General features: G+C 36.8%; 2 protein-coding genes across 3 annotated transcripts in view; one reads left to right on the top strand and one right to left on the bottom strand.

The window, feature by feature from the left end:
* LOC150102900 (ras-related protein Rab-28-like) overlaps positions 1-13,279 on the top strand; it is a 171,809-nt gene extending 158,530 nt beyond the window's left edge. Inside the window, exon 7 of one of the 2 annotated variants that reach the window (XM_090398199.1) lies at positions 13,010-13,279. In XM_090398199.1, the coding sequence (XP_090254325.1) occupies positions 13,010-13,129 (120 nt within the window). In that variant the 3' untranslated portion in view covers positions 13,130-13,279. Of the gene's footprint in view, positions 1-2,701; positions 3,422-13,009 lie in introns of those variants that run through there. The other variant, XM_090398200.1, reaches the window with a different exon arrangement.
* Positions 13,184-15,138, bottom strand: part of LOC150102899 (tRNA (34-2'-O)-methyltransferase regulator WDR6) — a 624,232-nt gene continuing 622,277 nt past the window's right edge. Inside the window, exon 24 of the mRNA XM_090398196.1 lies at positions 13,184-13,519. Within this exon, the coding sequence (XP_090254322.1) occupies positions 13,438-13,519 (82 nt within the window). The 3' untranslated portion in view covers positions 13,184-13,437. The remainder of the gene's footprint in view (positions 13,520-15,138) is intronic.

Genomic DNA, 15,138 nt, shown 5'->3' with positions numbered 1-15,138 from the left:
ATCTGCATACCAATTCCAAAGAAAAAGAATGCACAAAGCTACAAGGATTACAGAACTGTGAGCCTAATATCCCATGTATCTAAAATTATTTTAACCATGGTTAACAAAGAAATTGAAAGACCTTTAATCGGTGAATTGAGTGAACAACAGAAAGGTTTCAGAAGAGGAATGGAAACCATTAATGTTATCCTGGAACTAAAAATACTAACAGAAAGATCACTTGAAAGAAATAGTAACATATACATATGCTTCATATACTCCATGAAGGCCTTCGACCGGGTAAAACATAATAAAATGTTCATTATATTAGATAAATTAGACATAGAACATGTACTTAAGATTATAAAAATAATTTACACCAAACAGAAAATGCAGCTGTTTAACTCTGAGACTTTTGAAATGAAAATAAAAAGAGGAGTTAGACAAGGTTGTATCCTTTCACCAAATTTATTTAATATATATATAGTGAGACAGTGATGAAAAGATTGAAAAACAAAAATAAAAAGGAATTAGTATCAATGGTATAAAATACAATAATCTTAGGTATGCTGATGATACCATTATAATAGCAGAAAACAAATTAATCAAATTACTGCAACGACTAATTGAAGAAGGTAAAGAGTTTGGATTAGATATAAATGCAAAAAAGACCAAATTTATGAAAATCTCAAAAGAAAACAAATCCGAGCTGGAAATATTCATAAACAATATGAAAATCACAGAATACAAATATTTAGGCACCTACTTTACTGCAGATGGAAAGCAAGATAAAGAAATAAAAATAAGAACAGTTATAGCTAAAGATTCCTTCTGGAAAAATAAGATCTGCTCAGAAATTCTGTGGGTATCGAGACAAAGAAAAGAATGATAAGAACATTAGTGTGACCAACTTTCATATATGGAAGTAAGACCTGGGTATTCAAGAAGAGAGTAAGACAACAGATAATGGCCTTTGAAATGTGGTGCTGTAGGAGATCTCTGAAAATTTCATGGACGGAACATGTGACAAATACAGAGCTCCCACAGAGAATGAGAACACAGAAATCTTTATTACAGGAAATGATCCAGAGAAAAGTGAGACTGGCAGAACATTTACTGAGCGGTTCAGCAGGACAGAGGATACTAACAGTTTTAGAAGGAAAAATTATGGGAAAACGATCAAGAGGAAAAAACGAAGGACATGGTTTGAAGATATAAGATCATGGAGTGGATCACATGGCTATGCAGAAACAAAAAGGAAAGCCACTAACAGAGAGAACTGGAAGGACATGGTGCTGCATCCTCTCACTGAGGAAGCTACACAAAGCTATATAAAGATCTGCTCAGAAGTTCTGTGGGTATCGAGACAAAGAAAAGAATGATAAGAACATTAGTGTGGCCAGTTTTCACATATGGAAGTAAGACCAGAGTATTCAAGAAGAGAGTTGGACAACAGATACTCTCTGGATATTCTCTCTCTTTTCATTAATATTCCTCACAAAAAGAGAATAGAATTAACCCAAAAATTTCCACTTGATATCGTTGAATTATTCAAATTTGCAATCACTTCAGGTTACTTCACATGGAAAGGGAAAATATATATAAATAAGCGAACAGTGATGGGCTCATCCTTATCACCTAACTTATCACCTGTAATATGTTGATATGTTTGTTGTCTGGAGTTGCACAGAACAAGAACTCTACTCATTTAGTAGAGCTGTTTCTTTGATAATTTCCAATTCTTGTTTTAGAGATTCTTCAGAGGAACAAATCTTATGTGCTCTGGATACTAGAAATTTTACGATGCCATATTTTTGAGATGGATGGTGAGCCAATGTGTTATGGATATAACAACCTGAAAAAGTTGATTTCACACTAGAAAAAGAATCATCAAAAGGTATTTTCTTTCTTGATGTACACAATGAACATAAACAAAATGGTTCCATTTCCACTTCGGAAATTATCAAAGAAACAGCTCTACTAAATGGATATAATCCAAAAATTACCCCAAAAAAAAAAAAAAAATTAACCACTCTCCTGCAACTCAATCCAGACAAGAAGAAGCCCACAGCACTCCTATACCATATATTAAAGGCATCTCTGAATGTTTAGAAAAAATACAAACACATTGCCACCTATAAATCCATCAATCAAATTCACAACTTGTTACCTTCTCCAAAAGACAAACTTACACCAATGATACTACCTGGCATATACGAAGTATTATGGGCAAACAGGAAGATCTATAAATAAATGTATCCCTGAACATCGAGGCCACATCCGCCTCATCAAAACTTCACAAATCTGGCCTTGCACAACATGGAATTGAAAATGTTAATCACAGGATCCAGTAGCAAAACACTAAACTATTACATAGATCTGTATATAAACATTAACGTTTATGTAAAGAAAGTGCTGAAGCCTTATATCATAGACCTAATCTTAATCGGAACAACTGTCTCACTATTCCAAAAGTTTGGGAAATTGTTATCCTCAAGTGTATAAAATAAATTTGTTATGTTTTAATTCAATTTACAGCCTAATTAGATTTAATCCATAAATACGTGACTGTAAATTTAGAGGGATTCCAATTTAAGCATGCGTGCTAATGTGTTTTTTTTTAATTTAGTTCCTGTTGTTTGATAATTGTATTGATGATACATAAGATGAAATATTTACATATTAAAAAGTTATCTAATGTTGCATACATGTTATTTTATAGTTACATAGAGATATGGTGAAGTTCTGACTGAGCAGATCAACTAAGAAAATATTCAGTGCTCTTTATTGCAAATGCCATTATTACTATGATAACTTACTAGAACAATTTTGTAAAAAGAGAGACCAGTGTAGACAAGATGAAGGGAGGGGGAGGAGAGTTGGTAGTTGTTATACATGCAAGCACTGAAAGAAGTCAGCTGGTGTATGTGAGAATGAAGAGTGAAATAAGATATATAGAGGACAAAATTGGCTATTTGAAGAAATAAATGGGGGGGGGGGGGAGTGGTGTCAAAAACGTTTCAATAACATGGTATGAAATTTCAGTTGTTAGAGATGTGGAGGAGAAGAATGCATAAGACATGTTTTGTGTTGAAAGAATAAATAAATGGCACAAGTAACTTGGATGTTGAAAATAAAGAATTCTTAAAAATTATTTTAAGAATTCTTTTTTTGTGTGATCTCTGCTTTCTCTTTAGGAAACTGAAGAGAAAGCAGAGACCAAGGCAATATCAAGACTGGAATACTGGTTTATGGCAGGACTTGAAGGAAATATGAATTATCAATAATCACAGTTTTATATATCTTAAAAATGAATGGCAATGTGTAATTTTTACCAGTTCCTAAGAAACTGCAAAAATTTTGTTCACGACTGATAAATTTGTAAGCACCTAAATAATAATAATAATAAAAAGAAATGTGATCCCCTTCTACTATCTGTAGACACCAGTTCATTGTGTTCATTTGATATTCCAGATCATGGAGTTGCAAGGCTCATCATGAGATGCTTGCCTTCAATAACAGAAAGTCTATCATACCATTTATCTCACCACAATTTCAGTCCATGCATTCCATGGTCGTACCACTCGCAAAAAAAAAAAAAAAAAATCCTACTCAAGATACTACTACTTCTTTTTACAACATCCAAAGATGGCCCTTTGTTTCTTCCTCTCATTCTACCATATAAAAAATCTCCACAGTGTCAATTCAATAACTACTTCTCAATAGTTTAAATGTCTTGATTATAGAGGGCCCCCCCCTTTCACTTCTGCCCACTCAACTCTAACCTGCATGCCCTCAGTCTCTCCTCATAACCAATAATGTATGGTCCTGATATAATTTTTGTTATATGCCTCTGTACCCTCTCCAAGATTACTTTACCCTACAAAGCCTGGTGACCAGATTTGAGCATAGGATTTGGTCTCTGACTAGGGCTTTATACAATGGAACTGCTGCTGCTCTTTTTATTAATGCCCTTCTCAATACTGTGGCAGTCCTCTGGGTTGTTTCACAACCTTTGCAATATTTCATCTGAAATTCAAGTTGTTATCTACAATAACTTCAAAATCCCTTGCTTCCTCTACTTCTTCCAGTATAAATTCATCAGGTGAGTCTGAGGTATTCCATCTGTGGATCCCAAATTTCAAAACCTTAACATTTAACTGTATTACACTGATGTTCCCAATCAGCCATTCTTCTACTACACGATCTGCATTGGTCTTGATTGTAACGTAAGATCATCTATCCGTAATCGTTCTCTCCTACTGGTCATAGCAAAAGAATCCTTGAGATTCTCCTTGGATCTTAGTGCAAATCTCTTCTCATATTCAAATTTTTCTGTTCATTACTCTATTAGCTCAAGCTAGTTTTGTAAGGAGAGAAAAATTTGAATATGTGATTCATGCAACTGTTCTACATCTTTCTCTCTATATAAATATATATCAGTCAAGACTTCCATAACCTCTTTTTTTCATCTCCAGTTCCTCTTTGATTTCCCTGCTCATCCATTTTACTCCAGATCACTTTATCTTCTTCGCTTGAGGTGCACTCTGCCATTGCTGTAGAAAGTTTTTCTGCTAGGTTACAATGTGCATATATTACACTCGAAAGTTATATTTGTTTTCAATCCTATACCTAAGCATTGGCATGAAGTAACTTTATGGCTAGTCCACTTGTACATTGAGACTCTTGACGTCACAATTGTCTTTGTATCCTATAATGCAAAAACATTATGGAAAGGGGGAAGGGTCACCACCCAGACTAGTTTCGACCTTTATTGAGGCTCATCACTTGAAGTAGCTAAACCAATCTGGGTAGTGACCCTTTCTATAATACCGGATGGCCATAAAATAACTTTCCCTCTTTGGAGGCATCTGTAGCTAAAACCAATAAACGGAATGAGACCAAATCTTATATTGATACTTTTGAAGGCATGGGGAGATGATTTCTGCTAAAAAAAGATTTAGTACCAAAAGTCGCCGATAGGGGAAATTTTGGAACTGGCAGAGCCGAAAACAAGTGGATAATTACATTAAAGCCAGATAAAAATAGAATAATAACATTTCGATGGTATAAGCGACAGCCGCGTCACTCATTCCGACTTGATATGTGGTGTGTTACAATGATAATAAGAATAATAATAATTAAACTAAAACAACAACTTGTGTGAGAGAGATAAATTAATGTAGTGATTGAACTCACAGTAAATAATGTTTTATTCATCAGAATCGGTCCCTTGGACCACTTACACGATTTTCAATGTGCTGACCTTTCTTGTGTACAACAAATTGCATTCGGTGTGCGACATGCTCTACAGCTGAGTGTAAGGAGTCGGATTGGATGCTCATAACAGCCCGTTTCATGTTCTCTTTCAAGACATACAAGTTGGGAATGCCACCAACATACACAACGGATTTCAAATACCCCCCCCACAGCCAAAAGTCACATGGAGTGATGGCTGGGGATCGAGGCGACCATGCCATCTGAAAGAACTGACTGATAACCCCCTCATTACTGAAATGCTGGCGTAAAAGGTGCTGTACTGAACTTTCAATGTGTGGCCGTGCTCCATCCTGCATAAAAATTATGGAGTCCAAATACTGTCTTTGCTGCAATGCAGGAATGACAAAATTTTCCAGCATTCGTCGATAAATCTCTCCAGTAATGGAGTAGGTTACAGGACCTGTAGGGGTAATACGCTCAAAAAAGTATGGCCCTATTATGAAATCGGCTGTGAAGCCACACCACACAGTTACTTTTGGAGAATGCAGTGGTACTTGCTGGATCGCTTGGTGATGTTCAGATGCCCAAATTCTGCAGTTGTGAGTGTTGACCGACCCATTCAGATAAAAATGAGCCTCATCACCCCACAATATTCTCCAAGGCAGTCATTGTCGACCTCCATTCGGGCAAGAAACGTTAGCGTGAAGGTCATGCGCTTATCATAATCTGCAGCAGTTAGTGCTTTAACACGACTGAACTTATACAGATAGAAGTGAAGCATTTTACGTAAGATTTTCAAGACTACCATAAGCCATATCAAGTTGGTGAGCTATGGCACGAGCGCTTGGACCAGTACTGGTCCGTGAGTCATCGAACACCACAGTAGCAATGTCTGTTCCTGTCTCTTCTTGCACTGCTTTCTGTCCTCTGCCAGGTCTAACTCCTAGTGATCCAGTTTCTTCAAACTTCTTAATCATAGCTCTCAGTGCTACAGCTGACATAGGACCTGTATGCAGGTTATGAAGCATTCTAAATTCCCAAAGGGCCGCTATGGCATTGCACTGTTTAAGGTAAAACAACTTAACAAGTAAAGTATGCTGAGGCAAGGTAGGACGCATATTGAGCACAATTCGTCAGATTCTAATAACTGCCTGAACGTTCCCAATCCCTTTTTAAGTGCAATTGGTGGTGCTGCTGTCACGTATGCACAGTAAAATTCGCATAATCCTTTTTACCTGCGTTTACTGCAAATATTTGACTGCTTTCAGCTTTGCCAGCGCCAAAATTTCCCCTATCGGCGACTTTTGGTACTAAATCTTTTTTTTACAGGAAATCATCTCCACCTTCAAAAATCTCAATATATTTGGTCTCATTCCGTTTATTGGTTTTAGCTACAGATGCCTCCAAAGAGAGAGAGTTATTTTATGGCCACCTGGTATTTTTGCATTATGGGATACTAACACAAATGATGTGAAATTACAAGCCTCCATATAATAGCAGACTAGCTGTGAAGTTGTTACACACTTATGCTTCTAGTATGGTATTAAAAACAAGAATGTAATTTTCTTGTCAAGTAAAATATACATTGTAACCAAGCAGAAAAACCGTTGGCATCTAGAGTATTTAATAATGTGATACACTAAAAAAAAAAAAAAAAAAAAAAAAAATGCATATCAAACATATATAATCTCTATGCTAATTCAGGAAACCTCCGTAAATGTGGAAACCGATCTGAGCAGTGACCCTTCCCATAATGTTTTTGCATTAGGGGATACTAAGATGAATAGTCTCTCTATATAAATAGACTAGTTTTGAAATTACTTCATGCTTATGTTTACACTTGTATTCAGGGAAGAATTCATCTATTACCATAAGTAATGCGTAATCACATCATTTACACCTCTGTTCTGCTGAAATATAGTACTATACCCTATAATTCTATTCTTAGACATCCTCCTCAGTTAACCAAGTTTAAATGATACCAACAATCTTTGGACAGATTGAGTCTATCAATGATGCAAACTCATTGACTGCTCCTGGAATTTGTATATAGAAAAACTAGTGCTTCTGTATTCCCACAATTATTACTCTTGTTAGACTCCATTCGGCTCTGCAATATAGCATATATTCTCTCTCTCATCTTCCAAACTACTCCATGTCGTTAGTAATATCCATGATTTTTTTCTTTAATTTTTTTGTGTTCGCTAATTTTATGTTGTATTACAGTTTACTTTTACAAATATATGAAAATGATATTGAATTAGGGTGCCCATAACTTAAAACAAGAAATACATAATTATTATGCAAGCACCTCCATGGAATCCACAGACTGATCGCAGGAGACCCCAAACTATCCACATAATCTATGGTGCCTCTCTTTGAACCCATTAAAAGACAAAGCACTAACAACTGACTCTGGCAACCCATTCCAATCATTTAAAACTCTTCAAGCAAAAAATCTAGTCTTCACACCCCTACTAGCCACACCTTTATTTAACATCCTCTTGTTGTGACCCCTCTAGCCAAGTGTTGAAACATTTCCCCCTGCATCAATCTTATAAAACCCTGTAAGTAACTTAAATGTTCCTATCATGCAACTCCTTGAACCCACTGACCATTCATACTCTCACCACTCTATCAGGCAATGCATTCCGTGGTTCAACAACCCTATATACAAAGAAACCATTCCTTAAACTCTTGCTTACAACTTCCTTTTGTAACTTTCAGGGATGGTCCTTTTATTCTTGCTCCTAACCCCACCTCCACCAAATGAAAGAACTCCCCAGTGACAACATTGTTACAACCTTTGAACAGTTTAAGAGTCTGAATCATATCACTTCTCCTATCTACCAAACTCTACAGTCCACGTTCCCTCAACCTATACTCATAACTAACATGGTACGGTCCTGCTATCATCTCTGTTATCTGCCTCTGCACTCTTTCCAATGTTAATTTATCCCCTTCAAATCCTGGGGACAAAATTTGAGCACAATAGTCCATATGTGGTCTGATCAGGGCTTTATACAATGGAATGATAATTCTCTTATCTGTGCTAGTCAGCATCCATCTCAGTATTGCAGCAATTCTCTTGGTTATCCTAACCATCTTTGCAATATATTTCCTGAATATCATCAGGTTTCTGTCAATCATCACTCTCAGATCCTTGCCTTCCCCACTTCCTTCAGTATAGTTCCTCCAACAGAGCATGCAGCCTGCCATCGATGTATTCCAAACTTCAAGACTTTACATTTAGCTGCATTAAATTAGCCTCCCCCCCCCCAATTCATCATCTGTCCAGTTTATTCAAATCCTCTTGCAGGGCTACCATATCCACTATTACTAATAACTCTTCCCACATCATCTGCAAAAAACTGAATATACCCTGCAATCCATTGACAGTGTCATTGATATGAAGGTTAAAACAATACAAGTACTGAGTCCTGTGGAACTCCAATTGTAACTTATGCCTTCTCGATACTACTGTGCCATACACAACTCTCTGATACCTATTAGTTATATAATCCTGAATCCGGTTCACTAACCTGATATCTAAACCCATGTGCTGCAACTTAAATGTCAGCTTATCATGTGGTAACCTGTTAAATGCCTTTGTAAAAAAAAAAAAAAAAAAAGGCAGAATATATATTTCCCTCATCAACTGCTCTTGTCACTTTATTATAAAAGGCGATCATATTACTAAAACAAGAGCGCCCCTTAACAAATACCATGCTGACTGTCACAGATAACATTACCCTCATCTACCCAATGCTGTATATGATCCCTCACTAATTGCTCCAAAATCTAAACTACTGACAAATACAAACTGGTCTAGGGATTTTGCACTTCTAGTCTGTTAATACCCTTATACAATGGTACTATCTTGGGAACCTTTCCCATGGTCACACTTTCATTGAAAAAGCAGGTCTACAGAGCTATGAGTTATTGAGCACATTCTCTCAAAACCTGTGGTGAAATCCCATCCAGTTCCATAGCTTTATTGACATCCACTCTGTGCGGTTAGCCTAGTGGCTTTGCGCTTTGCAATCATATGCCTGGGGAAGGAGTATCCTAGGTTTGATTCCCATCAACAAGGTGAGGAGATCAAGGATCATCCACAGTCATAGCCAAGTTAGCCGGTCTTGGGCGTGGACAGCAGGTTTTTTTTGCCAGTTTATCTGGTGTTTTTCATCCCGCAAGCAGGCAAACCGGTCCAAGGACACACACATGGATTACAGTCGGGAATAGTGACCCAGCCATAGGTCTGATTCGTCAGCCTATGCTGGTTCCAGAGCCCGGATAAAATTTGGGGGGGACCAGATGGTACCGTGAACTCCCGTAAAAAGGGGGGAACACTGTATTATCGCACGGAATTTATTTATTTATTGACATCCACAGTACTCAGTATTTGCAACATGCTCTTCTTGCACTTCTATAAACCTCGAACCTGCCCTATCCATCTAGTTTTAAAACCTACTTCATCAGGATGAAATACTCTAATAAAGTGTTCACTAAACAACTCCACTATGTCCTTTGCATCAGTCACCCTGTTCCCATTTTTATCCAATAATGTCATACTTCCACAATCATTTTTCATCCTACTGGACCCAAAACGAAAAAATTTCTTAGGATCTCAGGACTAATCTCTCCTCATATTCCAGTTTTGCCTTCCTTACCATACTAGTCACTCTCTTGGCCTGAGTTTTATATTTTTCATGCATCTGCTCTTCACCACTCTCCTTATATCCCTTGCATAACCTCTTTTTTACCTGCAATTCCTGTTTGATATAGTTTGTTATCCAGTTCACACACAAAATTGTGTTCTCTTCTTCATTCGCAGTATACAACTTGCTATTGCTGCTAATAAATATTCCTTCACAAGATCCTAAGCATTAATCTCCTCTTTTTTTCCTATCAACCAAATTCTGCAGTCCACTCATCATCAATCTGTCCTCATAGGGAACATTCCACAGACCAATTACCACTCTTGATCACTCACTTCTGAATCTTCTCTACTGCTTCCTCATCCCTATGAAACCAGACCTGAGCACAGTAATCCAGATGTGGATGTATCAAGGTGAAGATACGTCTACACTATTAAAAACAGGAATAACTTCCTTATCTCTACTTGGTAGTGTGTTCTTCAACAGCCAAGTAATCTTATCAGCAATTTGTCCTCTAAACTTTAACTCTCTGTCTACCACCACCCTTGAACCTAACCTATCCCTAGTTTTATCCATTTCCTGGAGTACAATTCCATCAATATGGTACACAGTTTATAATCTATTTATCCCAAAATGCATAACTTTACATTTCTTCACATTAAACTGACATCCATATCTTTTGCCCATACTGAGAATTCCTTTACATCATCTTACAAGCTTCCAAATCACCTTGATTCACTATTACCTAATTTTGCATCATCAGCAAAGAATCGAATATTTCCTTTTAGGCTATTTCCTATATCATTCATGTGCAAATTAAACAGTAATGGTCCTAGCACTGAAAATTGCAGCACACCACTAGTCATTAGCTTTTGCCTGGATTCTGCTTCTCCGTATACCACTCTGTTATACTGTCCAGCAGCCATCCTCTTATCTACATAATCAGTGTTAAATCCAACCCCATTTGTTCTTATATGCATAATAGAGTTCCATGTGGTATTCTGTCAAATGACTGCAAAATCTAGCAGAATCATCATGTGACCATTTCCTCTCTCTCTCTCCCCTCAACCCTGCTGTCACTCCATTATAAAGTTAGTAAATTACTAAGGCATGACTATGCTGCCCCTAATACAGTATCATATTCTTATCCACCCATTCTTTAATTCCCTTTTTGACCAATTTTTCCAGACAGGAGTGGGGATTGAGATTTGATCAAAAAATAATTTTTCGTGACATAAATTCACTATCTTGACTCAAAATTGTTAATGCAAATTGGGACAAAATGATATTCTTGTTTCCCTTGTCTGATATTTTAATGTAAAGTAACTGTGTGTTTATATGCAGTGTTCCAGAGTACAAGTGAGGATGGAAAGAAGGGGAAATGCCATCACAATAAGATCCAGGCTATTCAAAATCTGTTTTATGTCATTCTAGCAAAAGACGATGACAAGTATGCAGTGCTGTTAGTGCTACTGATATAGTATGAGGCAATTTGTCAAGATCATCTGTATATACAGCCCAAAAGAGATGAATGATGCCAAGAGCCTTATCTTTGGGTAATGTAATGAGAAGGCATGCAGCACATTAGTGTTGAACATGTAGTTTGACCAAGGAAAGAAATAATAGACAGATACCGTATTTTCCGGTGTATAAGACACACTTTTTTACCGTAAAAATTCATCTTAAAAATGGGGTGCGTCTTATATGAAGGTAAAGATTGTTTCCTCTTTTCAAAGTCATATGCATTCCCTTTTATGTTCCAAGATCTTTGTAGGTGGTTAATGGTGCAATCAAATTGATGCGTGACCTTCACGTGACTTCTAGCGCGTCATTGGCTAAGAACGGGGCGTCCCTATTCAAGTTTCATAATATCTTATCCGAGTAATCAGTTACCGATGTTTATCAGTATTGAGTTGACATGTTGAGATATTTTGTGTTCAGTTTGATATTTCCCCATAGATTTTAGTGATGGAAAAAAACAGGTGACATTCATATACTTCAAGTTACAAATTGCAGGTTGTAAAATATGCAAAAGAACACTGGAATAGGGAAGCTGAAAGACATTTTAGACCTCCGCCTACAGAAAAAATGATTAGAACTTGGCGTGGTCAGAAGGAGATTTTGTACAATTTGCGTAATGAAAAGCGCGTGGAACGTGGAAAAATTGTGAAGTGGCCAGAACTAGAGACCGAAGTTTTGAAATGGGTGCAAGAAAATCGGCAAAATGGCATTGCCATTTCAACAAAAATGATTCGTACACATGTAGTCAAAGTAGCCTGTGGGCGTTGTTTTGGTTTAGGTAAAGTTTAGGTTTTTTCCAGAAAATTGTATTAAATTTCTTGGGTGCGTCTTATACACCGGAAAATACAGTGTGTATACATATATAGAAATCTCTGAAATAATATAATTTCTTATAGAGAAGAATGTAAATATTTTTGTCTGGGTCCCATGTAAAAGGTCACATGACCTTCAGCACATCAGTGCCAGGCAAACTGTAATAGAAAAAGGGAGGAATCTGTTGGCAGTTGAATAGCTGAAGGTTATAATCTCTGGAGAAAACAGAGTGAGGTGTGGAGCAAACAAGGAGGCTGTTTCAAATAACAGAGGTGGATTTGGTAAGTAAGTTTGAAGCCAGACTGTTAATAGGTATTGATCAGCAGATGTTCTTGTCCTTACATTTGTGGAAGAAAGCAGAGAAAGGGTAGTGGCAGGGTCAGCTGAGCACTGTCCATGAAAGAAGCATCTACAAAACAGGCATAATAGAAACTGAACATCTGTGAGAGAGAAGATTCTTAATTAACTGCATTGCTTTCTGAATAGCATCAAGCAATCATAAAGAGCATTTGGGTGCTGCTTTGCCTAAAATATGTGAGCCACTGATTTGCAGATTTGGGATTTGTATAGTGTTAGCAGTTGTACAGGTAAGAAGCAGTGCCTTGAGCAAAAAAGTCCTTTTTTGTGTTTGTACTAGGAAATGCCAAGCAAATCACATCACAAATTCACTGCTGAATACAATAAACACTTGCCTGGATATAAAAATTAATATTACAAGGATAAAAGGCTGAATCTCATTTATGTCATGATAAGTAATTAGACTAACTAATATAATCCACTGAAGTGAATAATTTATTATGTTATTATATCTTCAGGGAACTATGATTCACCTTGGGAAAATCAGGATTTTCTGTCTCCTTGCTTGCCACATCTGTTCTGGAAGCATATTCTGCTGGCTCCTAATTCCCTACCCATCCCTCTGTAAAAAGAAATGAATAATAATAATAAAATCTACTTCTTACTGCATGTTCAAAACATATGTAAACAACTGCCAGTGAAATATTTATATCTCTTTTTGTTCTAGAATTGTTGACTGACTGAAAAAAGTTTCACTTCTTTTTTTCTTGATTTTTTAAAGCAAGTTTTTTTTTTTTAAATAACAATTAGTTGTGATAGTCGATGCATTTTAACCGGCAAAAGATTCAAAACAACAGCTGATGTCCAATATAAACCTCTGGAATATTTGGTGATGACTGTCAATTTTTAATTTTTTTTGGCAGCAACATGCACTAATTTACGTGTATCATCTCTGAACTCTTTCTTCAAGTAACGATATCACCTCAAGACCTTCTCCGCAAACAAGAATTGTCCATTGCTTTATTGTTCTGAAAGAAAAATGTGAAAGAAAAAAAAAATTAATTCCTCTCATTAATTTTATACATGTATCCTACACATACATCTGCCATATTATGTTTGAATGCCTTTATTCATGATAAAAATTATTTAAAATGAAAAAGTTTACTTTACATAAGTACCATAGCTGTTTTATTATATGAAAATGACATTATGCTGCAAATTATCATGTTGGAACATATTTTGATAACAGATATTTTAAAAGTTGTCTTGCTCTGTATAAATCTATTCTATTCTTGTTCTTTTATTTTTACTAGTTTATTCCTAGTTTTTTTTAAATATTTTACAGTAATAAATGAATCTAGGCATATACTCCAATTTGAATGAAAATTAAAATATGAGGCCAAATTGAAACTTTTGCAAGGATAGGCATATTTTGGAAATAGGATAGCAATAGGATAGAAAATAATAATCACCAAAGCTGATAAAGGGAATGCCACAGTATTGCTTAACCAAAAGGATTACACAGGTAAGCTGAAAGCTCTATTGTTAGATCGGGCTACTTACCTCCCTATTGAGTACAATCCCACCAACTCACAAATTAGAAAACTCCACAGGCTCCTTAAGAAGGTCACTTGTTGGCCTGTGGAAATCACTAACAAATCAAAACCATTTAACTCCATACCCCCCCCCCCCGCCATATTTATGGACTCCCAAAAATACATAAGGAAAATGTGCCATTACGTCCCATAGTGGATGGCATTGATTCCCCCCACATACAAACTAGCTAAACATTTGGCCAAAGCTCTCTCACACTATACTGGCAACACACCTTCACACATAAAAAAACTCAGCCCACTTCAAAGCCAGCATAGAAAACCTTACACCCAAACACACTGACATGATGGTCAGTTTTGATGTCTCCTCCTTATTCACAAATGTCGCACTCAAAGAATCCTTAGAGCTAATCCAAGCTAAATTTCCTCGTGATATCACAGCTCTATTTCAGTTCACAATGAACTCAGGCTATTTTGTTTGGCAAGGAAAATTCTACAAACAAATAGAGGGGACAGCCATGGGTTATCCACTCTCCCCACACTTGGCCAACTTTTATATGGAGACTTTTGAAAAGAAAGCCTTAAACTCTGCCCCACAATAACCAACCATTTGGCTTCGCTATGTTGATGATGTGTTCGCTATTTGGCCACATGGTTCTGATGCACTCCTCTCCTTCCTAACACACTTAAACAACCAACATCCCAGAATCAAATTCACCCTGGAAGAAGAAAAATACAACTGCCTTCCTTTCTTAGACACACTAGTCACTCGCCAGCCTGATGGAACCTTGGTTTTCTCATTCTATAGAAAACCCACCCATACAGGCAGATACATTCACCAACAATCCCAACACCCCTCCTCGCAACAATATGGAGTCATTAAGACACTACACAACAGGGCTAAACTTAACTGTTCAAATGACAATGCCCTAACCACAGAACTAAACCACATTCTCAACATTTTCTCAGCCAATGGCTACCCCCCCCCCCTCCCAAAAAAAATATTGAAACCAGTAAACCACAACCCCCCCCTCCCCTCACAACAAGGATTACTCTAAATCCATCACTATACCCTATACCTCGGAAAAAATTAC

The sequence above is a fragment of the Typopeltis vanoorti genome, chromosome 9 (assembly GCF_054136105.1).
Source record: "Typopeltis vanoorti isolate ZY-2024b chromosome 9, IOZ_Tvanoo_1.0, whole genome shotgun sequence".
Classification (NCBI taxonomy): Eukaryota; Metazoa; Arthropoda; class Arachnida; order Uropygi; family Thelyphonidae; genus Typopeltis; species Typopeltis vanoorti.
This window is presented reverse-complemented; position numbering and strand designations above follow the sequence as displayed.